Raw genomic sequence first — 26,261 nt, 5'->3', positions numbered from 1 at the left:
TGCAACACACTAGAATGCATCCAAAGAAGAACGTTCCCACGCACAGAAGGAACACAAAAATGGTCATCTACGCTCGTCGCCCACTCCAGTCTGATGAGCTGGCGGACCCACCGGCACTACGTGAAAAAATATCCATGTCTCCCAGAGATTTAGACGGTGGGTCCTCCAGCAACATACATACACGAACGTGTCATATTTCGGGTATTATTCGAACAAACGTCGGCAGGAAGCTATATAAACCTTGGAACGTCGAGTTTATCGAATTAAAGTCGTGTTTAATCGTACCAGACTGTTTAGAAATTAAACATAGGCGATATCAAAATGTTAATAGAGATGCTCGTATGTGTCCATATTGTAAAACAACTGTAGAGTCAGATTCAGATTTATACTGTCTGTTAGTATGTCCTTTATATGATAATATAAGAACTTGGTATATTGATAAACAGTACTATGAACTACCAGATATAAATAAGTGTAATGCGCTTATGTCAAGTTTTTATGAAAATGTTGTTAAAATACAGCAATAATGTTATTTCAAGCTTATAAAATTAGAGATACATTTGTAACAAATAAAAATCTCTCATACCATGTAGGTCAGATTATCTAAAATCTAATTTAGGGTAATAGAGTAACTGAAATGGCTTGTTAATTGCAATTGTACTTGCTAAAATGTTTATTTTAACCTAATCTACGCATAGTGAATATGTTTTATTATAATTTGTTTAATATACCGCTCACATGAAATGTCTATATTGTGAAATGTACATGTGGGCATGGGCTGATGGCCTTGAAGTCAACAAAATGTTTTTTGTTTGTACTTGGAACCGTACGACAATCGTACGTATTCGTATGCAAATCGTGTTCAAACCTTTCTTGACCGAGTATATCCGTGCTTTATTCTAACATACTCGTGCTACATTCAAAGATAAGCAAATGTTACAAGAGTAAAGTGCAAACAATTAATTCGTATCTTTGTTTTTCAAACCGAAACTGTAAATGTCAAATGATGACTTTGGCTTAAATGGTTTCGGAATTGCTCAGCATTGTACGTATAACCTTACATCCAATAGTCAAAGGTTCAAGAGAGAAGCAAGTAACGTCGCTTGACTGTATCAAAAAGAATTCAGCTGAACGTTTTGACATCTGATTGCACCCTTTCCCAAATTTTTAATCAATATCGGAATTAATCGGAACACACATGACGATGTAAAAATGTAAATATAGTTTGAGAAGAAAGAAATTAGGGGATAGATAGCGTTGTGTCATACATCTTTAAAAACACATCAATATCATTCGTGCATAAAGTGTTAAATAAATTTAAAAAGGGGCTTTGATTCTTCATTGCCTTTCAATCTAAATCAGTTCATCATCACTTTAACGTTAAACTTTGACATTTTGCGACGAGGGAATGAGAAAGTGGTTAAGAAAAATACAGCCTTGAAAATCGGGAAAATGACAGACATGAAATTGAAAATATTTCAGTGTTTACTTAGTGTAAATGTATATGAACAAAATATTTTAAATAACTTCTATTGAAAAAAAAGTATTCTAACATTACATAATTATAAACAAAATCGTAATTTGTTTCTTTTTAAGCATTATGCATGGCACCAACATTTCGGAAACAAAATGTTCAATCTATTGAGCCATTTTTGCAAACAATATTTTTCCACTAACCAATATCAATATATCGTTGCTTTTTATTACCTATATCAATTAAAATTAGACTGTTCCATATTAAACATGAAAAGTTCCTGTTTATCAAGATAGAACATCGTTTGTCAACAATTCTTTACATTTTATTTATTTTCTTTCTTTCATTCTTCCTTCAAATCTTCTTTCTTTTCTTTCTTTGTTATTCTTTCTTTGTTTTTCTTTCTTTCTTTTTTCTTTCTTTTTTCTTTCTTTCTTCTTTCTTTCTTCCTTTCTTTTTTCTTGTTTTCTTTCTTTCTTTCTTTTACTTTTTTTCTTTCTCTCTTTCCTTCTGTTTTTTCTTTCTTCTTGTTTTATTCTTTTTTTTTCTTCTTTCGTTCTTTCTTTCTTCCTTTAGTTATTTCTTTCTTACTTTCAAGCATGCAATAGAAAAACTAGCAACATGGAAGTACTGGTATATATCACTTTATGAAGGAATAAAAGACATGTGATTTTATTAGGAAATTGTAATGTCACTTTCAATGAACGTCCATAGAGATTTTCATAAGTACGTGATCACTCTGCCCTATTGCTCAAAATATGTGTATTCTGATCATTCCTCCAATTGTAATATCAGCGTAATCATACATATTACCACGACTCTTCACTAAACACAAAGTTGTTAAATCAGTGAAGATGATAGAATGATCGTTTAACTGTAAATACAAGCCATCTGAATAGTATATAAAATTAATAACGGAAACCTCAAAATATCGATTAGCAATAATATAATTAATAAATTGCACATTTTGGCCTCAGGTGCTCAGGAAACGTTGTCAAAAAGTTAACGTTACACAAATTTGATTGTATGTAATTTGATAGTATGTGATTTTCTTAATAAATTTTACCAGGTAAGTATCTTTTATTTTTCATATTGTAGTTTCATACAGTTGCTACTTTAATTCTTCTCCTATCATTTTTCGAGTATTAGTTTAATATCAAGTGCATTTTTAACAAAAACACCGCAAAAAACTCGTGTTACACTTTGGTATGTTTGTGCATGTATGTTTCTTTTATTTATTTATTTATTTGTTAAATAAAATTTTACACGAGTGAGAGTCTATTTCAAGGAAACTATACTTAATGGCGAGGTTTTCCATAATGTTTTTGTGCTTGTGATACATTATTAATTATTCTAGAGTTCTAGAGTTATTGCTAAAAACTTTTTGCTTATGTTCAAATGTTGCTTTTACTTATTGTTTTAGCATTCTTTAATTGCATAAAAAGTGAGGTATGTCTAAAACAAGAGAGGAAAGTTGCGTGCTGTAGTGGTTAAGAAAGCTGCGCTTAAACCATGTGATCATGGTCATACTGGTTAGTTTTAGAAGGTGTATTCAAATGATCTTCAAGCTAAATGTCAATATCATCTAGGAAATAGATCATTAGCATCAATAAAATCTATTAACCGACAATCACATGAATGTATATAAACCGATACACGACATGTGTGTGATCACAGGGTAGGGCGTGTGTCGCAGCTCAAACGAAAAAAGGGGCTCTTTGACTCTGCTGTGTGTTCTTTACCTTGGGTAGAGGGATCTGTAAACAGAGTTTACAGAGCTTTTCAAAATATTTATTATTCACTACAACAAAACCGTGGCCTCAATTCAAGTGCGCATGCGTTGTGCAAATTATCGGGGGAATTGAAAAAAATAGCGAAAAAGATAGTCGAAGAGATTGAAAGGGTTACATGTATCAACTACTATTATGTTTAAGGGTAACGGCTATTGGATATGGGATATGAGCTATGTGTGTATGAATTAAATAAATAACTACGGAAAACAATGAGGGACATTGATAATAACATATAAATATACAGAGAAAACATGGACACCAACAGAACAAAAATATACAGCAATACGGCCAATGTATGTTTGACCCTTTGACAATATCCCCCTTCATATAGAAATGTCGATCTCAACCTTTAAATAAAGGTCAAACCAGATACAATAACCTCAGAATAGAAAAACCGCAAGGTTTTTTCGCCTATTTGCTCAAATAGAAATGTGATTAAACAATAAAATTAATTCAGAAAACTTACATAAATGTCTATATAAAACATTTACTTTAGTATTCATCTCACTTTGAGGTTTTATATAAATGTAAACCATAATGTTACAATACCTCTATATTTGTAACTTCTTTTTTCAAAATGAAGGACTGATGCAATCCACAAAGAAGCACATTGTACTGAATTAGAATGTTAACAATTGAATTATGACACTCGATTTCGTTTAAGTTATCAGAAAACTTATATTAAAAGCAAATATTGTAACAAAGCTAATCATTGATTCTGTGTAGATGTATTTATATATACATCTGGAAATAGCTTAAGCACACCCCGAAAATTTAAAATTGGTTATGATTGAAAGCATTGTCATAAGATGACGACTTAATTGAACTAATAAATAGTTATTTGTTAAGTCGCGATGCCAATAAAGTAGTCATTAACCAGTACATTTATGAGTTTAGTTTATTTTTAACCAAATTATTGAAGCATATGTAAAATGTGTTTTTTACCAAATATGAAAGTTTTTATAAGTATGGTGTTTGAGCATTAACAAAACATTTATTGGTGGATATTTTTAAGTAAATGTTGACGATTTAGTAATCTCAAATGACATAATGTAGCCAAATGTTTAATAACTTGTTTTTTTTTTTAATTAGAGCTTCTTTCAGTAAACAAAACTTAATTTTCATTTCCATTTTACAGTTTGCAGTGAGCAAAATCTGTTCATTTCAAAAAGCTAAAACTACAGTGTTCATACAGACGAAATTGGTTATAAGAAGACACAATACAAATTTAACCCCTGACCAAGTGTGAAACATTCAAAGACATATGAAGATGAAACATAAAGCCATAATAAGAACATTTGCAGTGTCAGTGGTGTTAGTAAGTTTTGTGTTTGTTTATTTCCCTGGTTCTAGTCATGACGAATATGCAGAAAAGAAATTTTCTACCGGCATCTTGATACCATTTCTACCAACAAGTAGAAAAATGAAAGAGTTAAGATCAATTGTTGAAAAGTTTTCATGCAAAATCTACGAAAAAGATAATTTGACAAAGGCTAACAAGCAGGGTTTGGATAAGCACTCAATTTTTGAAGATTATAAACACATTATAAACGACTTAGCGGCAAAGGCCTTGGTTGATGGCATGGATTACTTAGTTCTTGTTGTTAATGAATCATCCTTGTATCTCATCAATGCAGATCAAATTAAACATTCAATAAAGAGAATTAAGCTCCAAATTGCCTCAGATGTCGGTGTGATTATAGTTGGTCATATGAATGCTTCTATCCAAATGCCTCATTTGATTACAGTTCATAAGTCACATATTAACATATTTCATCAGTTTATCCCTAACCACATTGATTCGTCGAGTTCTTTACAGTGGATTAAAGATGTTTATAAGCCATATCATTGTGTAGAAATAAGTGCAAGCACACCCTTTGATCCTGTAAATTTGAGTATTTTGTTTCAGTTTAGTGAAAGGAATAAGGATAGTAATTTGGGAAAGGATACAATTAAAATAAATGATTTTATCATAACAACACGTTCTTTGATGATTATTTCTTATTCTTTGTATGGATCGGATAACCGCTACACAGATGGTGCCATAGCCAACACAAAATTATTTAAAACTATATATCCCGGTTGGAAATTATGGCTTTACCATGACAATACAGTGCCATTGATCATTTTGTCAAACATTTGTAAAATAGCGAACGTAACATGCATCAATATGACAGAGTCATTTCTTCCAAACAAAATGTCATGGAGATTTCTAGTCGCATCTGTTCCATTTGTGTCAAGATATGTTATAAGAGACATTGATTCTAGATTATCTGAACGTGAAAAATCTGCCGTTGACGAATGGATTGTATCGAAAAAGAAATTCCACGTCATGCGTGATCATCCTGCACACGGGGTATTTCCAATGAACGGAGGAATGTGGGGTGGAACAAGGGGCGCAATTCCTCAGTTAGAGGAACTTTTAACAGGACAAAAATTGAAGGATACATACATGACGGATATGAACTTCCTGAATGATTTTGTATGGAATATTGCTAAGAAATCAGTATACCAACATGACTCATTCTTTTGTAAAATGTTTGGAGGCGGCTATCCTTTTCCGACCAAACGAATTGGATTAGAGCATGTAGGAAGTGTTTTTATAAACGGGGAAATGCGGCATATTGATACAAATATACTTAACAATACTAAATCACCAGATGAATGTGTCCTTATCTAAATCCATTGTACACTACGAATCTTATGAACAATATCATTACGAATATTTTTGTAATAAGGTATTTCTGTCATCATTTTAATCTTTCAATTATTTCATTCAAGTATATTTGCTTTACGTTTTCATTTTCTAAAATTAGACGAACTGTATGGTTTAACTGGGGACTGCGTTTCCTTGTTGATCTTGTTTATCATATTTTGTAAGTGTAGTTGTGCACATGTACTGTAATCCATAATGGATGTCCAAAATCGACATAATGAAAATATTGCAGATTCGGTTTTATTGAAAGCGTTTATAGAAAGCTCAATATTTTCATGTGTTTGTCATATCTAGAAAATTTGTGAAATGAACATTTATTGATGTTTGTGGGATGGAGCAGGGACAGTAACTGGCACTATGCAATACCGTTCATTAACACGCTCAATTAAACCTCGCCTGCAACATTAACATTATTGTGGTTTAAGGCGTTCTTTAGGAATTTGTTTTTGTTTGTTGTTTGTTTGTTTTTTGTTTTTTTTTGTTTTTTTTCGATTTTATTGACTAATCGGTTTTATTTGTGCCGTACGGAGGCCGTTAAATATCGCCCCTTACATATGATATTAAAGAACCATGAAATGTATTGATTATTTAATGATTGCACTGGTTCTTCAATAACGTTGTTTTATTTCTTCATTACTGGAAGTCAACTAATATCATGACGTCAATACAATAAAATATAAAAAGGCGCGTCACGCGTAACGTGACACTTATATTAGCGCAATAACTCAGTGCATGCATATGTACATAACACTCTGGGGGCCACAATGCTTGTTCAAGATCATATTAAATAAAATAATAATTGTACAAACCGAAATTCATTGAAATGAAATATTGTAACCTTGAAATCAGATATATCTAGTGAATATAATTAAACCAGTCCTGAACTATCTCTGATAACAAGTAATGATCAGCACCAATAAGAATCTCAATCTCAAGTTCTTCATCTCCTTAGACTGGATGTGCGAGTATGAGCCCTTTCAGGTAAGAAAGATGACCAGCGTGCTTGTGATGAGATTTCAGTGGCGTGGAAATTTCAGGAATAATCAAACACTTTTATGGGAATATTTTCTTCTGGTGTTTCTAAATACACGGTAGCTCTGCTTAAATGTCGCACGCGACGCTCTGTGTCTCCGAAACCAGACATGTACAATGTTTCACTTCCGGTGTGATCCAATTGTAATTTTTGGGCTAAGAGTTCACTTATAAATGAACTCTGGGAACCTTCATTAAATAGGATGCTGGCAGAAATGGAGGTACTTTTTGAGGTTACCATGGAAACTGCTGTCTTTAATAACACAGGACCTGATGTGGTACAGTGAGCAGTATGTAATACCGAAGTGGTGTTCTTTTTCTCATTGTTTATAACAGAATACTTATCAGTAGATTTGGCTTCTATTTCTACTCCACAAATACTAGTAAGATGTCTACGTGGGCATATTTTACACTTGAATTTAGACTTACAGTTTGTAATCTTTAGGTTTCTCAGACAATAAAAACAAAGCCTTCTTCCCTTCACTATATTCATTCTCTGGTCATGATCTTTAAATTTTACATTGTCTATACAAGAGTGCTCTTCCTAACAAAACACGCATCTTTGTCTATGTGATCGTAAGTTGCTTGGTAAAGGTGTATTTTTTCTTTCTGGTCTACTAGAATCAGATTTTATCAGATTTGTTAGAAATTTGCTGTAGGAATCAAGTGTTTAGGGGTATTAAGCATATTTCCAGCGTCTAAAATATTGATTTCATTCATTCTGGAACTTCAAGTTATGCTTTCATGTAAGTTTGTATAATTCTGTCCTTTTGACCATGTCTCTCAAGTAATAATGAAATAGCCTGTTCAAAATTGACATTCGTTATGGCAAATCCAGCTATTGTTTGAAAAGCCTCATTTTTAAGACACGACTTCAAGTAATTGAATTTCTGTACTCCGCTAAGTGAAACATTCGTGTGTATAGTAGATTCGAAAGAATCCCTGAATGAACACCAGTCAAGGACATTTCCGTCGAACTTCGGCAAATCTAACTTTGGTAGTTTGTGATATACTGAGCTTTAAGATAAGGAAGGTAATACATGCATCTGGGAAGTATTGTCGCTGATACCTGGCGCATAAATCTCGGATGTTTCGCTGGATAAGGACGCTTGAAATGGCTGAATATTAGGGTTAAGAACTGGGGAGTTGTAGTTCAAAATTGAAATTGTTACCTTCCAAAAATTATGTATCTTCTGTATCTTGGTCTTAAACATGTATATATACTCATCATGCTCAAGAATTTCTGTTTCTATTTGTTCTCCTACTTCGTCTTCAAAGAATCAAGGATATTTTCGTGAATCTCCGTGATCGTCTGCTGTTTCGGTTTGAGGGAATAAATCATCGTCACAAGTTCCTAGTGATCGGCTGCTTCAAGCTGAGTTGCATCGAATTTGTTCAGGAGTCGTGTAACTGCGCCTTTGTGACCCTTCTGTATAGAACGTACTTTTGTTGCAATAGTGTGATCCGGTTCGCTGGACCAAAATGTTGTGTAAACACTAAGTAATCAAAAGATTGCACTGGTTCTTCAATAACGTTGTTTTATTTCTTGATTACCGAAAGTCGCCTAATATAATGTCGTCAATACAATAACATATAAAACGGCGCGTCACGCTAAACGTGACGCTAGTATTGGCGCAATAACTCAGTACTTGATATGTACGTTACAATAGTAAAAGACTTGTGTTAAACACACTTTATACGGGATTAAACGTTACAAATGAGTTTTAAGTGTACGAAGACACGAAAGGAATGCCCTTCAAAAGATTGTATGTAATTCTGGAACTTCAAGTTATGCTTTCATGTAAGTTTGTATAATTCTGTCCTTTTGACCATGTCTCTCAAGTAATAATGAAATAGCCTGTTCAAAATTGACATTCGTTATGGCAAATCCAGCTATTGTTTGAAAAGCCTCATTTTTAAGACACGACTTCATTAATTGAATTTCTGTACTCCGCTAAGTGAAACATTCGTGTGTATAGTAGATTCGTAAGAATCCCCGAATGAACACCAGTCAAGGACATTTCCGTCGAACTTCGGCAAATCTAACTTTGGTAGTTTGTGATATACTGAGCTTTAAGATAAGGAAGGTAATACATGCATCTGGGAAGTATTGGTGCTGATATCTCGGATGTTTCGCTGGATAAGGACGCTTGAAATGGCTGAATATTAGGGTTAAGAACTGGGGAGTTGTAGTTCAAAATTGAAATTGTTACCTTCCAAAAACTATGTATCTTCTGTATCTTGGTCTTTAACATGTATATATACTCATCATGCTCAAGAATTTTTGTTTCTATTTGTTCTCCTTCTTTGTCTTCAAAGAATCAAGGGTATTTTTGTGAATCTCCGTGATCGTCTGCTGTTTCGGTTTGAGGGAATAAATGATCGTCACAAGTTCCTAGTGATCGGCTGCTTCAAGCTGAGTTGCATCGAATTTGTTTAGGAGTCGTGTAACTGCGCCTTTGTGACCCTTCTGTATAGAACGTACTTTTGTTGCAATAGTGTGATCCGGTTCGCTGGACCAAAATGCAGTGTAAACACTAAGTAATCAAAAGATTGCACTGGTTCTTCAATAACGTTGTTTTATTTCTTGATTACCGAAAGTCGCCTAATATAATGTCGTCAATACAATAACATATAAAACGGCGCGTCACGCTAAACGTGACGCAAATACAGTACTTGATATGTACGTAACAATAGTAAAATACTTGTGTTAAACACACTTTATCAGGGATTAAACGTTACAAATGAGTTTTAAGTGTACGAATACACGAAAGGAATGCTCTTCAAAAGATGGTATGTAATAACTTATCTTAGAAAGACGGTTATAGCCCATACTGTATAATCATTTGATAGAATAAAAAATATTTGAAATAATACCCCCATATTCTTTTCCTCATTCGTCTCTGATTATCAGTATCCGTTCAAGCTAAAAATTTCTATGAAAACGGTGTTTGTTGGTAGAGACGTCAAACAATGGTTACCTTGCATCTGATTAATCTTCGAAATTTCCCCCGATACCCCTACCCTGAGAAAAGATTCGGTACACCGCTTCAAAAACGTTTAAGGTTATATATTATATCTATGTATATATTTTTTAAGATACCAAACGCAATCCATTCAACTAAAATGGAAATGATGAAATGACAATGCTGCAAAAAAACAACAACAACACATTAAATTGATTTAGAATATAAACAATTAATTGAATTACGACATAAACAACCGATTTGAAATAAGCGCTTAGAAATCTTAATTAAATTTAAAAGCAATAATCCAACGAAACTAATCATTATTCTTGAGAAGATGTTTGCACAACATAATATATGTAACTTTGAATGTATAACAACATGTGTTGTAATTCAATATTGGTCATTCAATATTTGTAAACTGATCATTTATTATTTTATTTTTGTGTGTGTGAGCCAGTGTTATCACAGTGTTTTGTTTAATCTAGTACAATTGAATTAAATTAACATAAAATTTGTATTAAAAACTTTTTTTCTTTAACCAGATTAATCGGAATTAATTGACACAAACCTAGGATTAAATTGGGTTTGCGTTTCTAATTTATTTTCAAGGGAGTACAAATAGAAATATACAGACAGGAAACTAAGCTAAGTGTTATAACAGTGTATTTGTTCCATACAAATAACTATTTCTTAGCAACAATATATATAGTAATATGAACTCCTGTCAAAATGCACACCGTTAATGTTTTATTGTATGTTAAGTCATTTTTATGTCAAAAGCACCAACATCATTTTCGCATGATAAGAAATCTAATGTTGTCCTTTAAAAAGTCTTCGGATGTTTCTAAACTCAAAATGTCACATTTTAGTTGTTTAAATGTTGAATTCTGCTTAAGCCGGTGCTAAGGGTCGTCGACTTTAACTTGCAAATTCCAGTACCGTCCATGAACAGAGTTAATCAAAGCGCGTCTGCAACAGTTACAGTATTATCGTTTTTGGCATCCTTTCGGGAGTCTGTTTTTCTCTATTTTAATTTTTGTATGGTTATTATCAGTTGTAATTTATGGAAAGATACAATTGTATGTGTTTACTTTGATCACATGCGGAAGAGCGACCTAATTGAATCATTAATAATTTGAGTTCCTTGATGTATGATTTTTTGTTCCCTTGCGTTAAATTAGAGTACATCATATAAACGCGACTCGTGAGGTTCTGGCGTAGCAACACTTCACGATTTGATTTAAAAAATAAGATAGTAAAATGTAAATACATGTCGATCTATCTGAAATACAAGTTACTCTTTCAATGACTATATCTATATTCGAAAACAATTGTCAATTTATTTGTTTAAAAAGTGAATTCTGCTTATGCACAGTTTAAAGGAAACTACGACTTTTAAATAATCATTCCAAGTACCGTCAATTGAAAACAGAAGTTAATCAAAGCAGCGTCTTACAAAACAGTTACAAATATTTTTTAAAGAAAATAGATGCTAAGGAAATGCTTAAAGTACTATAAAGTGCAAAATAAGTATGTGAAAAAGAAAACAAAGTGTATAAAAAGAAGATTACTGATGAATCAGAGACGGGCACACAAACAAACGAACTGACGGACAACCATCTCTCCCGGTCAATCCCAACCCCCCCCCCATAATATTGTGTAGCATAATCAAACTGAGAAACACTCCATAAAAAATGTAAACAAGAAATGTATAGTCAACGAGAACTATTTTGCGTTTCTCTCCTATATAGACAAAAATTGTACTTTTATTTTTTTTATAAATAATCAAAAAGTGCAATATTTACAAAAAACGTGAACATAGAAAGCAAGGAAAACCATCATGCAGTTTACAAAGATGAGGCAATAATAGTTCACAATTGTAGTTATATATATAAGTTATATCATATATATATATATATATATATATGAGAAAGTTGTTTACATCCTATTTTTAAATGTTATATAACTAGAATGTAGTTGTTTTTATATCTTCTTTTGTTTAGCATTTGCATTCAAAAAGATTAGGTGTAATACCTCTACATGTGTGTATTTGGAGAAGTATTACAACATTTCATTGATATTTATTTATAGATTAGGTCAAATTACATTGTGTTGTCATATTGAGCTTCACGGAACTTATACCTAAACCACTAGATTTTCAATAGCATCGGAATAAAGAAAAGTTCAAAAGTTAAGATGCCAATTTAGAATGAATTGTTATTTATGAGGGATGTTTAAAACCGAATGCGAGTTAATTTCTTGGAAGTGCTTAACAAATAGTGCCATAATAATAAGATCAATTCTTCAAAATACTCACCACCATGTGATATACAAATTTTTAGTCTTTTAATCCAATTCTTAAATGCGTTTTTATAATCTTTTCGAGCTATACTGTTTAGACACAGGAAAGTAGCCAAACCGAAATTTGTTCGCGCTTGAGATTTTCTTCCAGCATGATGGATTTTTTAGCTTCGGAAATAGGAAGAAGGTCACAAGGGGCAAGATCTGGTGAATAAGGAGGTTGGGGAATCTCGGCAACATTTAGCTGTTTCAGATTTTTTCATAAAATGACCGATTTGTGTTACGAAGCATTGCTATACAACAAACTGACAACCCAGAAACTGGTTGCTAGAAATAATTCTTAAGTTTATGAAGGACCTTTTACTTTGGCATTTACATATTACCCCTTTTGGTACGGCAATTTGAAAAGCAGGACCTTGATTGGTAAAGAAATTCACATACATGACCTTTTTAACGTTTATGGTGAGTTTATTTAATCAATGATGTTATATTTTCGATCCTTGAAGATCGTTCAGCACGACATTATTGTTGTGCTTGTAGTATTTTTAGTTTCAACTTTTCGGCATTTTCTAGTTGGGTGGTTCCAATATTCCTACTTGAATAATGTTGAATCACCCTTAGGATATGTTGCCTGCTTTTTAAATTTGTCTTTTGACGACTTATCTGTGATACGCAGGCTTCATAACCTCTGATCCCCTTTCAAAATTCCATTTAATTTAGTTCCGCCCATTGTTTTCTCGTTTAGGGCACACGATTTTTATTATTTGGGGACCATACGCCGCTTTTTATGGAATGGCACGGAAGTGTCACATTGAAGGTTCCATGATAACCGCCGTATGAACACATCTGCGGATGTTTCTAAATTCGAAATTTTACTATTTCATGTTTAAATGTTGAATTCTGCTTATGCCGGTGCTAGGGGGCGTGGACGGTAACTTGCACTTTCCAGTACCGTCCATGAACAGGCTCAATCAAACCGAGCCTGCAACATTTTCAATTTTGCCGTGTTGGGCTTTCTTTAGAGATTTTGTATTTATCTATTTTGCTATACGAGGTATTTGACCTCCTTTGGTTGCCTATACTTTATTACGTATCTTTCGCTTTGGCTCATAAAAGTGAACCCATGTCATATTGCCAGTAATGTTATTTGCGAAAGGTCGATTGTTGTATTTAGGGAACTGATTTATCTATTGTTTGGCAATTCTTTTCCGACCAAGTTTTTGCTCTTTTGTTAGGATATTGGGTATCTATCTGGCATTTATCCTTATCATTTATAAATCACCTCAGAGAATTGTATGAGCGGATCCTACAGAGATACAAACGCATTAAGCTATATACCTAGTTGTAAATCTTGCATCAGTAGCTATCAAATTCTTTACTTTTTCAACTATTTTGGGCGAAGTTGCAGTTTTCGGACTTTCTCACCATTTCCAGGATATTTGGATGAAACAGTAGTCTCGAGAGTGTTTTCTATATTCGGAAATATCGCCGTGTACTCAGGTGAGCTTAAAAATGTCTGACACTGCAGAAACAAGAAATTATCACAAGTGTCAAATGCCCCTGACACACGCCTGTCAGCAACACATGGTTTTTGTTCATAATAGGGATGATGCAGTAGTTTTTTTCCAAATCTTTTTGAAATATTTGTCCTTCACCAATCACATAACTAAAGTTTGGATTTAAAGTTTTCGTGACTTCTTTTAAGAGCAATACGCTCTTTCTCCCTGAGATTTCTGCACTTTAACTCAGTGGTATCTATCTACCTACATCGTTTTACGTTAATACCTTTTAAAGTCTTCAAGTTATGTCCCGGATGAAGTTCAAAGTGAACAAATGAACAAAGGGCAATAACACCACAATTATACAGCGCAGTTACGTTTCTTTTAAATTGCTCTTCTATACAATGCGATTTATCTACCTACAAAATATGATAAACAAGATCAACAAGGAAAGGCGGCGTTCAATGAACGCAACCCCCATATGACCCAGCAACAAGAACCAATGGCAAGGAGCCCAGGCGGACCCCAAACATAAAAAGGACAGGGCAACGACACGTTAATCATTAAATGATAAATAATTTGTAACTGATTAGGAATTCAAAGAAAATAATAATAGGCCCACAAAGGGGAAGGGGACAGGAGACCGGGGGAAGGGGGGAGGGGTAATCAAAGAAATAAAAACTAGAGGCAATGGGGAAGATACTTACCGTAGACGAGAAAACAACAAGGGACACAAGCAAAAGTGTCACCAAAACAGTATGAAACAACATAGACATACATCTGAGGAACACAGTAGGGCGCCGCCTTGGAACGGTCAGCAGCATAATAATGACTGCTGGGGAGTTTAAACCGGTTAATGGTGCACCAAACCTCGCTCTTAGCCCCACCATGTTCCTATAAACGAGACAGTGTAAATAAAATGAATCCCCGCCAAGTGAAATTCTAACAGTTGTCATGGTTACAAAAGGTTAAATAAGTAAAACACTAAAATGATCATGTAGAAACATATAAAAGTAAACCCAATGACCATAACAAAAGTACTCAATGTCCTAAAGGAAGACAGAGCAACAAGAAAATCACCTACAAGGGCCCGACGAAGCAAGGCAGAAGACGAACATTAAGACAACTCAGTCCCAAAGGGCTTTACGAACTATCCATCATAGAGTCTCCCACTTGGTCCGTCAGATGCAATCAAAAGAGGAAAGCGTAGTGTCCAACTGTAAAAGGGTTGAACACTAAACATGCAGTATGTCTTAAAATAGTAGGGTCATAACCTCTTTTAATAAAACGTTTAATGATTTTAGTAAAAACAGCAGAAAAATTACCATGACCCAAAATCTTACGAAGTTTGTAAACCACATCGCCATAAAAACCAGGCTGGCTAATCCCTTGTCGCAGAAGAGTTTTTAAATCACTATTGAATTTAGAAATTAAATCAAAGTTACGATTGTAAAATTTAGTAAAATAGTTCCGTAATTTATGATAGCGGTAGCCCTGTTTTAGAAGCTTGCTGGTAATAAAAATATTCCGCTCGTTGACATCCTTTACGTTGCTACAAGCTCTAGCGAATCTAATTAAATGAGAAACATAAACCCCGTAAGATGTTGCATGGGGTACGTCTCCATCCAAATGTGGATAATTAACTATACAAAAGTCAAAGTCATCTCTTTTATCATAAATTTTCGTGTGAATAGAACCGCCGCCGATAGTAATATGAAGATCCAAAAATGATGTACTAAAATTTCAAGAGTTCGTTTTATTAAGTTGTAGTTCATGCGGATAAATGTCAGACACCATTTGATCAAAATAAGAATTATCTAAATTAAAAATATCATCAAGGTATCTGGAAGTATTATTAAATGCGACTATAACATCTTGTTGTTTCTCTTCAGAGAGACTCAACATAAAGTCTCTTTCATAGCAGTACAAAAACAAATCGGCGACCAGGGGTGCACAATTAGTACCCATAGGAATTCCTATGATCTGTTTAAATAGGGTATTACCGAACCTGACATAAATGTTGTCTAAAAGAAAAGAGAGTGCTCTACAAACTTCGTCACAGGTCCACATAGTATAATGTTTAACAATACCGTTAGTAAAAAAAGCTTTGTTAGAATTACATGCTAGAAAGGTAACTTTTTCCGATGCAAAAGTTTTCTGAATTAGGGAAATTAGTTTATCATTGATTAATTTATGTGGCAAAGTTGTATAAAGTGTAGAAAAATCGTATGTACTGACAGTTGAAGCTTGAAAGTTATTAATTTTGAATTTATCCAAGATTTCACCAGAATTTTTAATTGACCAAAAGAGATGTTTGCCTGTGTTTTCATAGACTTTATCACAATATCTAATTACATGTGTTTTAATGGCAGTCAAACAAGACGTCAATAAAATAGAAAGTTTACTTGTAGTGCAAGATGTAGAATTAGCAATAAATCTGGCTTTGTAAGGTTTTTTATGTAATTTAGGAATCCAATACATAATATGAAGTTTGAGTTCTTTTTCATTAATTTGGACTTTAAGATTGGAAATATTAGTAATATGATTGTTTACAATGTCTTTTTCGGAGGCAGAGGTTTTAGAATACGCATTAGTGCTATTTAGTTTCTAACAATTAGTGCTATTTAGTTTCTAACTATTAGTGCTAACAAGTTTCTTGTTAATACTTTTGTGGTTTTAGAGTTTTGTTCGGGTAGAGTTCTAACTGTAAAAATGAGCAAATGGCAATAACTTAAAAATTAGGCAAAGCAGACTTAACTTGTAAAACGTGTGAGGAGGCACGTGTGTTCCTTCTGTCCTGTTTACATGTTTTGATCGTTTGTGTGTTTTGTGATGTCTACCTTGTTAACTTTTCGTTAACAGTAAGTCTTTTCTTTCGACCCCAACCACTTTTCCCCAGATTTCCCCAGTCTTAGCCCCGGCATCAATTGTCCATTTTGATTGAGCCTGTTCATGGACGGTAATGGAAATTGCAAGTTACCGTCCACGCCCCCTAGCACCGGCTTAAGCAGAATTCAACATTTAAACACTAAAATGGTGAAATTTGAATTTAGAAACATCCGCAGATGTGTTCATACGGCGGTTATCATGGAACCTTCAATGTGACACAGCAGTGTCATTCCATGAAAAGCGGCGTATGGTTCCCAAGTAAAAGAATGCGTGTGCCCTAAACGAGAAAACAATGGGCGGAACTAAATTAAATGGAATTTTGAAAGGGGATCTGAGGTTATGAAGTCTGCATATCACAGATAAGACGTCAAAAGACAAATTTAAAAAGCAGGCAACATATCCTAAGGGTGATTCAACATTATTCAAGTAGGAATATTGGAACCACCCAAATAGAAAATGCCAAAAAGTTGAAACAAAAAATACCACAAGCACAACAATAATGTCGTGCTGAACGATCTTCAAGGATCGAAAATATAACATCATTGATTAAATGTACGGGGATACTTTTTACAGCCGCCACACGGCACAAATAACACGGATGTGATCATAAAATAGATAAAATACAGAATCCCTAAAGAAAGCCCAACACGGCAAAATTGAAAATGTTGCAGGCTCGGTTTGATTGAGCCTGTTCATGGACGGTAATGGAAATTGCAAGTTACCGTCCACGCCCCCCTAGCACCGGCTTAAGCAGAATTCAACATTTAAACACTAAAATGGTGAAATTTGAATTTAGAAACATCCGCAGATGTGTTCATACGGCGGTTATCATGGAACCTTCAATGTGACACAGTAGTGTCATTCCATGAAAAGCGGCGTATGGTCCCCAAGTAAAAGAATGCGTGTGCCCTAAACGAGAAAACAATGGGCGGAACTAAATAAAATGGAATTTTGAAAGGGGATCTGAGGTTATGAAGCCTGCATATCACAGATAAGACGTCAAAAGACAAATTTAAAAAGCAGGCAACATATCCTAAGGGTGATTCAACATTATTCAAGTAGGAATATTGGAACCACCCAAATAGAAAATGCCGAAAAGTTGAAACAAAAAATACCACAAGCACAAAAATAATGTCGTGCTGAACGATCTTCAAGGATCGAAAATATAACATCATTGATTAAATGTACGGGGAGACTTTTTACAGCCGCCACACGGCACAAATAACACGGATGTGATCATAAAATAGATCAAGTTTCACGTGTCCAGCTTGATCGATGTGATATGTTTTTAGCCCTTTGGCCTCCATGGAGCTCTTTAATTAGTGGTCCTGTGTTGCTGGTCGTGTGGGGATTGTGTCTATCGGGCGTCAACCTTCCTTGTCGATCTTGTTTATCATAGTTGTCCTATTATTCCATGTTTTTTTTGTTAGCTTTATAGGTGAATTTTTCAACTGATATCAAAATAAATATAATTATTTGTTAGTTATTGTTGAGTACAAAAATGTTAAAAGTCCAGATACTATAATGAATAGTTCTAACATTTTAAACGCTTATATGATTTTCCAATATGTATCATTACATTTTGTGCCTCGTGAGCTTCATTGTTTATTTCTTACACTTAATGATATTATCAAAGTCGATTTTGAATCAAAGAGCATTATAAAGAGTGGCATAAAATTAATTATAAACTTTAAGAACATAAACTAGAAAATAAAGAAAAACATTTTTTTTAATTTTCTTTTGTACATTGTACATCTCATTGTCTTGAATTATTTGTGGCGAATAAAACCGCTAGGTATACCTCTAGAAGAATGTTAAGGCTCATATCCATGTCGGAAACGACACTACGTGGATATCAGGCCAGTGATCTAGGAACATAATGACCTTTTGTCTTATTGAAAAATGAATACGTTAGGACATCAACTACGAAAATAAATAAAAATAAAGTTCTTTTCAATTTTAAACTTATTGTATTAAAAAGTAAAATCGAGCACTCGATATGTATGGAAATACTTTCGTAATGGCACACTTTGAACTACACTTTGATGTTTTTGTAAAATTTATTGTTGTTTGAACTTATGTTATTTAAAAAAAATGTTTAAAATCAGTATTGATATTCTTTGTATTTTACAGTGAAATATTAAAAAAAATCAAAAAAAAAATCAAGGTTTTTTTATTATTATCAATTATGAGAATTTTTATATCACATGTGCAGATCCATATTATATGTGTAATTTATTGTATATTGCTGTATTTATTTTCATGAAAGATTCTGTATTTTTTGACAATATTTTAGTCTTCTTCCTGAATTTAGCCAGTCCTGGTTTCATATAAGAAAACATGGTGGATAAAGTATAATTCAGAACTACAGCACCTTTGTAAAGAGGCAGGCGCTTTGATAAATAGATCAATGCGTATTTCACATTACACCATATAATGAAATACTGATCAAACTAAACATGTTCATATAGCTATTGCAAATTTACAAGAATTCAATAACATCTTTGTACAATTCCTCTATGCATTAACGCATTACGAATGAACCTAGCATGCAACATTGCAGGTTCCATGATAACCGCCTTATGAATAAATCGTCGGAATTGTTGTCAATTTGTGTTTAAATGTTTACTTCTGCATTAACCGGTTTTAAGGGGTTTGGACGATAATTTGTACTTTCCAGTACCGTTCATGAAAAGGCTCAATCAAACTGGGTCTGTAACATTAGCACTTGTGCATTTTTGGCATTCTTTGGGGAATTGAGTTTTCCTCTTTTTTAAATAAAATATTCATTCTCATATTTTTCCTCTTCAAATAATAAGCAAAGATAACAGTAATATTTTAAATGTTTATTCAGCTGAGAACTTTTTTCAGAACCTTTTTATTACCACATATAGATCATAGCGAGTAAACATGTTTTAACCACTCTTTATAAATGAATAATTTTCAATGACACCGTACAACAGACATACACATGGTTTCAGTCAAGTTTGTATTAGTGCAAAATATACACTTAAAGACGAAATCAAAAATTATTTTTCTCCCTTCTGTGGAAAAAATGTCGAAGGCTTTGGTATTTGCCATTTAGCATCATCACATTTTGATCTTCTTAAGAATGTTCATAGCACATGCTTCTGTGGTTAAAATTTGCCTCGCCCTAAAATAGATGAATACAGAATCCCTAAAGAAAGCCCAACACGGCAAAATAGAAAATGTTGCAGGCTCGGTTTGATTGAGCCTGTTCATGGACGGTACTGGAAAGTGCAAGTTACCGTCCACGCCCCCTAGCACCGGCTTAAGCAGAATTCAACATTTAAACGTGAAATAGTAAAATTTTGAATTTAGAAACATCCGCAGATGTGTCACAGACACTTTATTATGCCACTTAAATAAGTTGAGATGTATTGATTTGCTGCACATTGTATATTTGTTCATCCGTCCGTAAACAACGCAAAGTCATACCGTGAACGTTTTAGTTTAACATACTGACTTTCATAAATGCGTTAAGGGATTCAAAAAGTCTCAGTTCTTATTTGAGTTTTTAATAAACTATGTATTGTCACGAGTTCCGAATAACCCCGACACGCCCTCGTCAGAAATTATTATTTTTTGCAAATAGGAAGAACGCAGTAGTTCATTTTTTAAATGTTTTTAAATCTTTATCCTACATGAAGTAGATAAATTACAGTTTGGACTTTTCATGACTTCATTTAAGGACAATACGTTCCTTCTCCCCTCCCAAAAATGTCTGCACTTCAAGTCAGTGAGATCAATCGTCCTTAAAAAAATATGTTGATACTTTTTATATAGTTCTAAAGCGATGTCCTGGTCAAAGATAAATGTGAAAAATAAACAGAGGGTAATAACTCAAAATAAGCAAATGGAGGGTAACGGTTATTCTGCACTGCATTGCTACTCAGTGAAAGCTATCTATCTACAAAGTTTCAAATTGATTTATTTTGTAGTTCTTAAGTTATGTTCAGGGCAAAGTTAAAAAAAGTGTAAAAAAACAACAAAGGACAACAACTCCAAAAGGAGGGTTAATGTTCTTATGCAATACACTTCCAGTCATTCAGATCTATCAACCTACAACGTTTCAAGTTGGTACCTTTTAAATTTCTCAAGTTATGTCCTGGACAAAGCTGAACGTGTACACATGAACAAAGGGCAATAACTCAAAAATTAAGGAAATTTACTTTTCTTTTGCACTGTACTGCTGCTAATTCAGATGTATCTACCTACAAAGTTTCATATTTTAGTTGTTATGTTCTGTCCCCGACAAAGTTTAAAGCGTTACTAGAACCCTTCAAGTAGAATGTGTCGCCTTTTCAACACTTTGATAAATAAAACATGTTATATATTATCAAAAATAAAAATATCATTAAAAAGTTTTATACTGGCAGATTAAATGGAGGACTTTGTGATATATAATTGTCCATCATCCTATGAGGTTACAAGTCAATAGCTTTTAAAGTGTTTGGGGACTTGCCCGTACACAAATACAGTATGAAATTAACATAGGCCAATAATTCAAAAATCAGGAACTTCAGAGTACCGATTTTTAAGCGCTACACTTTTTCCTAATGAGATAAATCTTTCTATAAAGTTTCAAATCCATAGCTATATGTTTTAGAAGACAAGACCCGTACCAAAATAAAGAATGAAAATTAACACAGGATAGTAACTCCAAAAATAAGAATTACAGAGTAACGATCCGTGTGCACTAAACATTAGGTTATTTGGTTATTTAAAGAAGAACGCATGCCATGTTTGAAACCAATTCGACTTACACTGGATTATGCTCCGGACAAGCCCGAGGGGACGCCGAAGTTAACAAAAGGCAATAAATAAAAAAAATCATGAAGTACATTGAAGTACATAGTAACGTTTCTTATGCACTGCACTTCATTTCAAAAAGCATGCATACCAATTTTGGAATCGATCCGACTTAAACTGACTGCGTTAAGCTATACGAACAAACCTAAGGGGACGCCGCCTTCGCCGCCAACAAAAGAAACCCCATATATGTCGGCTTTTTCAAAACAACACACACAAATTAACAAAGGGCAATAACTCCAAAATTAGGAAATGAAAAGTAACGGTTCTTGTGCGCTGCTATTTCATTCATTTACCAATAATGTTTTACCTTGATATCTTCTATAGTTCTCAAGTTATTTTCCAGACAAAGTTCAAATTGTAATAATGAACCAGCTGACTCCAGTAATATTAAACTTCATTTGTCGGGGGTATAGAAAATTAATATTTGACATGTGTCTTACACAGTATAAAATTTTATAAAGCAATAAATTGAATACCATCAGAATTTTTTGAGAATCATTAGTTAACTAAATATTTCACCAAACATGTTTTCAAATTTACAAGAACCTTTACTTCAATCAACTAGAATTTTGTTACACAACGAATGCCTCCGCATGCTGCCAAAATTTCAAAAGTTATAATATTTGGTTTCGAATTTGTTTGCATAAACATTTTCTTTTTATTCTTTATTTAAGACCCTTAAACTATTCAATGTTAACACAACCCATTGTTATACGAAGTTCGAGTATCAGTGTAAACCTTTTGCGAATTTCATATTTGTAGCCTAGAAAATGATTACAATGGTAGGAAACTAAGTAATCGCGTACCTGCTGAATACTCCCACTCGGGCCATTTTTTTTGCAGAAATTCGGTGCATGCGAAGGTAAAAATCGATTTTATTATAAGAAATAGTAGGAGTATCAAAAATAATATAGCGCACCAAAGAATGTCTTAAGTTATTGATTCTGTACATGAGGGATAATGAATGCATGCAATATCCTTCACGCCCCCTAGCAACGGCCTGACCACGGGGTAATGTTTCCACTCGGACTTTTCCCACAACCTAAAAGTAATCCGGTTGAAAACCTTCTTGAAAATTATTTTTATTTTAAATTAGTTTAATTACTAAGTATCGGAGCATAAACCGAATCATATTTACACATTTTCTTGATTGTTTTCAATTATTTTATTCAAATATCAGTGCTTGTTATTCTTTTAATTAAAATAACAGGACAAATGCTCCCACTTAAATTTGATTTTTAAAGCACATAACCGTGTTAAAATATTACATTTTTAAATATTTTACAGCATTTTGTTAATTAATAACATGTGTGTGGCTAGATTAACTTTTTCTTTCGTTTAATAGAGAACCTTTCTTTGATTCTGAAGGAAACAAGGCGTCATAGTATAGTTTCAACAAACAAGAACGCTTTACAAAAAGGTGCACTATGCCTGCGTTGGTTTCGAGTCTGAAAGGATGATTAAATTTATTGCCCAACAACATAAATGGAATACAATAATCTAAAACGACAGTTTGGATCGCAATTTTGACATCAAGAACAATTTGTAACATGCCGTTATGTTAAAACTAAAACGTATTTCTTTTTTATTTTTCAACAAATAAACATTGATTTCACCATTTGATCTTCAAACTGAAATCTTTTTTGATCGAACCTTATCAATATGACCCCTTTTCATTTTCCGAATCAAAAACTTTATCAAATTTATAATGACCTCAGCTGGAAAATTGTTCAATACCAAATACGAATATAAGAAAAGGCTTAACCGGTTCATGCACCCCGAATAGGTTTTGGACTCAGAAAACTATACCTTATGTTGTTTCAGAGTTATGTCCTGAACAAAAGTCAAAGAGCAATAATACAAAAATTGAGCAAAGCAAATTCACGGTTCTTTTTCACTGCTCATCTACTCAGTGAGATCAATCCACTTACAAAGTTTCCTTTTTAAATCTTTTATAGTGTCAAAGTTATGTCCCGGACAATGTTCACAGTGTAAAATCAACAAAGGGAAATAACTCCAAAATTAGACAAGGCATAGCTTTGATTTTTTGCAAGGCACATCTACCCAGTGAGATATATGTACCTACAAAGTGTGTTGTTCAATTCTAAAACACTTTCATAGTTTTGTCCTGTACAATGTTCATAGTGTTAAAATGAACAAAGGGCAATTACTCCAAAATTATTAAACTGGTTCTTCTATTATATGAGATCTATCTACGTTCGAGTACATTTTCATATGAGAAAAACTAATATCAAATGAAACAACATTTGATTTGTTTAAATGTTAAGCACGGATGCTTGGCTTTCAAATCAATTACATTCAACAAGTAGTCGTGATAGCAGTATTATACTTATATCTCACACTTTAACAACTCAACGACGAATCGCATCTTTCTTAGCAAAGAAGAACAAATACATTTGAAAGATATTGCACATTATATTTTAATCATTTTAAATGGCAGAATAAATAATATGGATATGATGGTATGGAGATACAATTAATATTGTACAGGATCTGGACCATAAATTGCATTTTTACAGACACTTCCGCATCCTTCTGAGCAACATAATTGTCCCCTTCTGCACTCTCTATCGGACAGACAATTTCTGTTTGGGTCAAACAAACATATTCCCGCTAAACCAGAGGATGGTGGACACCTTCCTGAAAACAAAATATTACGGTTAAAATGGTGTTTCAAAGTATTTGACAAATCCAGTTCTGTATGCGGCGTGAAAGATGTTGTACAAGAACAGGACCAATCAAACTCACCTTGCAAATGTACTAGTTATTTAATTTCAACAATCGAGGTATCTCCTTTTTACTAAATATATTGATGCATTAAATATGTTTATTTAAATACGATTGTCTGATAATTATCTGCTAACGTGGTGCTTACCTTCGTTTGGCCTTGGTCGTATAATACAACACTTTCCCCCGGCATCTGGGAAATTTCCCATAAACATACACCTAGTGCCTGGTCCACATTGACGACCCGCAATCGTTCCACACACACCTCGTTGACCAAATGGACACCTCCTTTCTACATCTACAGAAAATGATAAGATGTGTTAACCAATAAGAAATATGTATAAAGCCTCCATTAATAGTTTAACGAATTGAAACTTTATTATCATTATTTGAAAATCGTGCATCATTCATTCATAAACATGTATATACATTGTATATTTACTGCTGGTAAAAAGCTTCGTCTATAATTAGAAAATAATGTAATTTTCAATTTTTGCAAATGTATATCAGCTTAACATGTGTCCATTTAAAAGATTTAAAAGATTTAAAAAAATGTTGGTAGTTAACAGCTAACTAAGTTTAAATACCTGGTCTATCTCTACAACATAGTCCTGCAGTTTGTGTCGGCCATACATTTCTGTTACAGTAGCTACCTGGTGGACAACCAGCATTGACAAAGCCCCCACATACTCCTGCTGATCCCCATCTACATCTATTTGCACCAGGTAAATCGGGTCGTGGGCGACGTTGACGGCTGTATTCACCATCCTGTCCTAAAACTGTATCAAAAAATAAATTAAGGGTATTGAAAGAGTTTAAGTTTAATACAGAATTTAATGAACAGTCAAATAAAATTATATTATGCGAGCCTCTGGCTCGCATAATATTATTTTATTCAACGAGTTTATTTAATTTAGTATTACATTTACACGAATTTAATATTCTATTTATCACATACCAAATATAAAGACTGTTTGAAGTTGAAAAAACAATTTTCATTGACGCGCCTATAGTATCACGCTTACATTTAGCGCGTCGTAACGCTATGTTTATATAACGAAAATGACGTCACGCCAAAATATATGCACGGCCGTGCTATACCATTATACGGAGTCGCACAAGCAGAACATGTATGTGATAACATAATATATTGAGGCACTAGAAATAAAAACGAAGTACAAAAAAATCTATCAGAATAACACAGCTACAAAATATAAAAAAAAAATAAAAATATAATTTTAAGCATGTCTTGTTTGAACTTTAAACTGAAACCAGTCAAAATACGTGTATCAAATTTTGAGGAATATTTCAAGTCGTAACTATTCACATAAATCGAATTATTGTAAGAGAATATAAACATTTGTTGTTGTTGTTGCTGTAGTTTTGTTCTTTTCGATACTTGAAGATATGCAATAACACGTACAAAAATGTCATATCTTACCTGATACAGTAAGAACTGAAAACAGACAAACAAGGAACGCTTTAACAGTAACTTCCATCGTCAAATAGTTGAGTGAAAACTAAAAACACAATATAAATTAACAATTATTTTAGAGAACACATAATAACACCAGTGAAAAATCGTTTATATTTATAACGTTATCAAACAGGATGTGTGATGTGGTGCATTGACGTCAATTAACGTACCGTCACGACTGATGTAAAGCAGATGATCGTATCGACACACAACGTTTTTTAAATGATTTATGTTTAATGTCAAGAAGTGTACGTACAATAATAAAACATGTCAAGTTTGATCCAATGAATTTATTTCCTTGTCAGAAAAAATAAGATTTGAAAATGAAATTTAACAACAATAAGACATATTACATGAAAATTAGTCGATTTCTGTTACAGTTACATTGTAAACATTGTTTGTCTGTTACGTCAATGTATTTATTCAAATTATAACTTGATCATGTATATATATACATATATATATATATATATATATATATATATATATATATATATGTCCAAAATAGTATTTTTAATGATGAAAAA

General features: G+C 33.3%; 1 protein-coding gene across 1 annotated transcript; it reads right to left on the bottom strand.

Moving 5' to 3' along the window:
• Window positions 1-23,925: 23,925 nt before the first annotated feature.
• On the bottom strand, window positions 23,926-25,893 carry LOC132730995 (keratin-associated protein 5-3-like). Its single transcript, XM_060717090.1, has 4 exons — window positions 25,699-25,893; window positions 24,845-25,036; window positions 24,406-24,555; window positions 23,926-24,170 (listed from the first exon to the last, which is right to left on the bottom strand). Exons 1-4 carry the CDS (start codon window positions 25,754-25,756, stop codon window positions 24,007-24,009), a joined length of 564 nt encoding a protein of 187 aa, XP_060573073.1. The 5' UTR covers window positions 25,757-25,893; the 3' UTR covers window positions 23,926-24,006.
• Between the last annotated feature and the right edge of the window lie 368 nt (window positions 25,894-26,261).

This window comes from Ruditapes philippinarum, unplaced genomic scaffold (genome assembly GCF_026571515.1).
Source record: "Ruditapes philippinarum isolate M1 unplaced genomic scaffold, ASM2657151v2 ctg1291_1_1_1_1, whole genome shotgun sequence".
In the NCBI taxonomy this organism is placed as follows: domain Eukaryota; kingdom Metazoa; phylum Mollusca; class Bivalvia; order Venerida; family Veneridae; genus Ruditapes; species Ruditapes philippinarum.
This window is presented reverse-complemented; position numbering and strand designations above follow the sequence as displayed.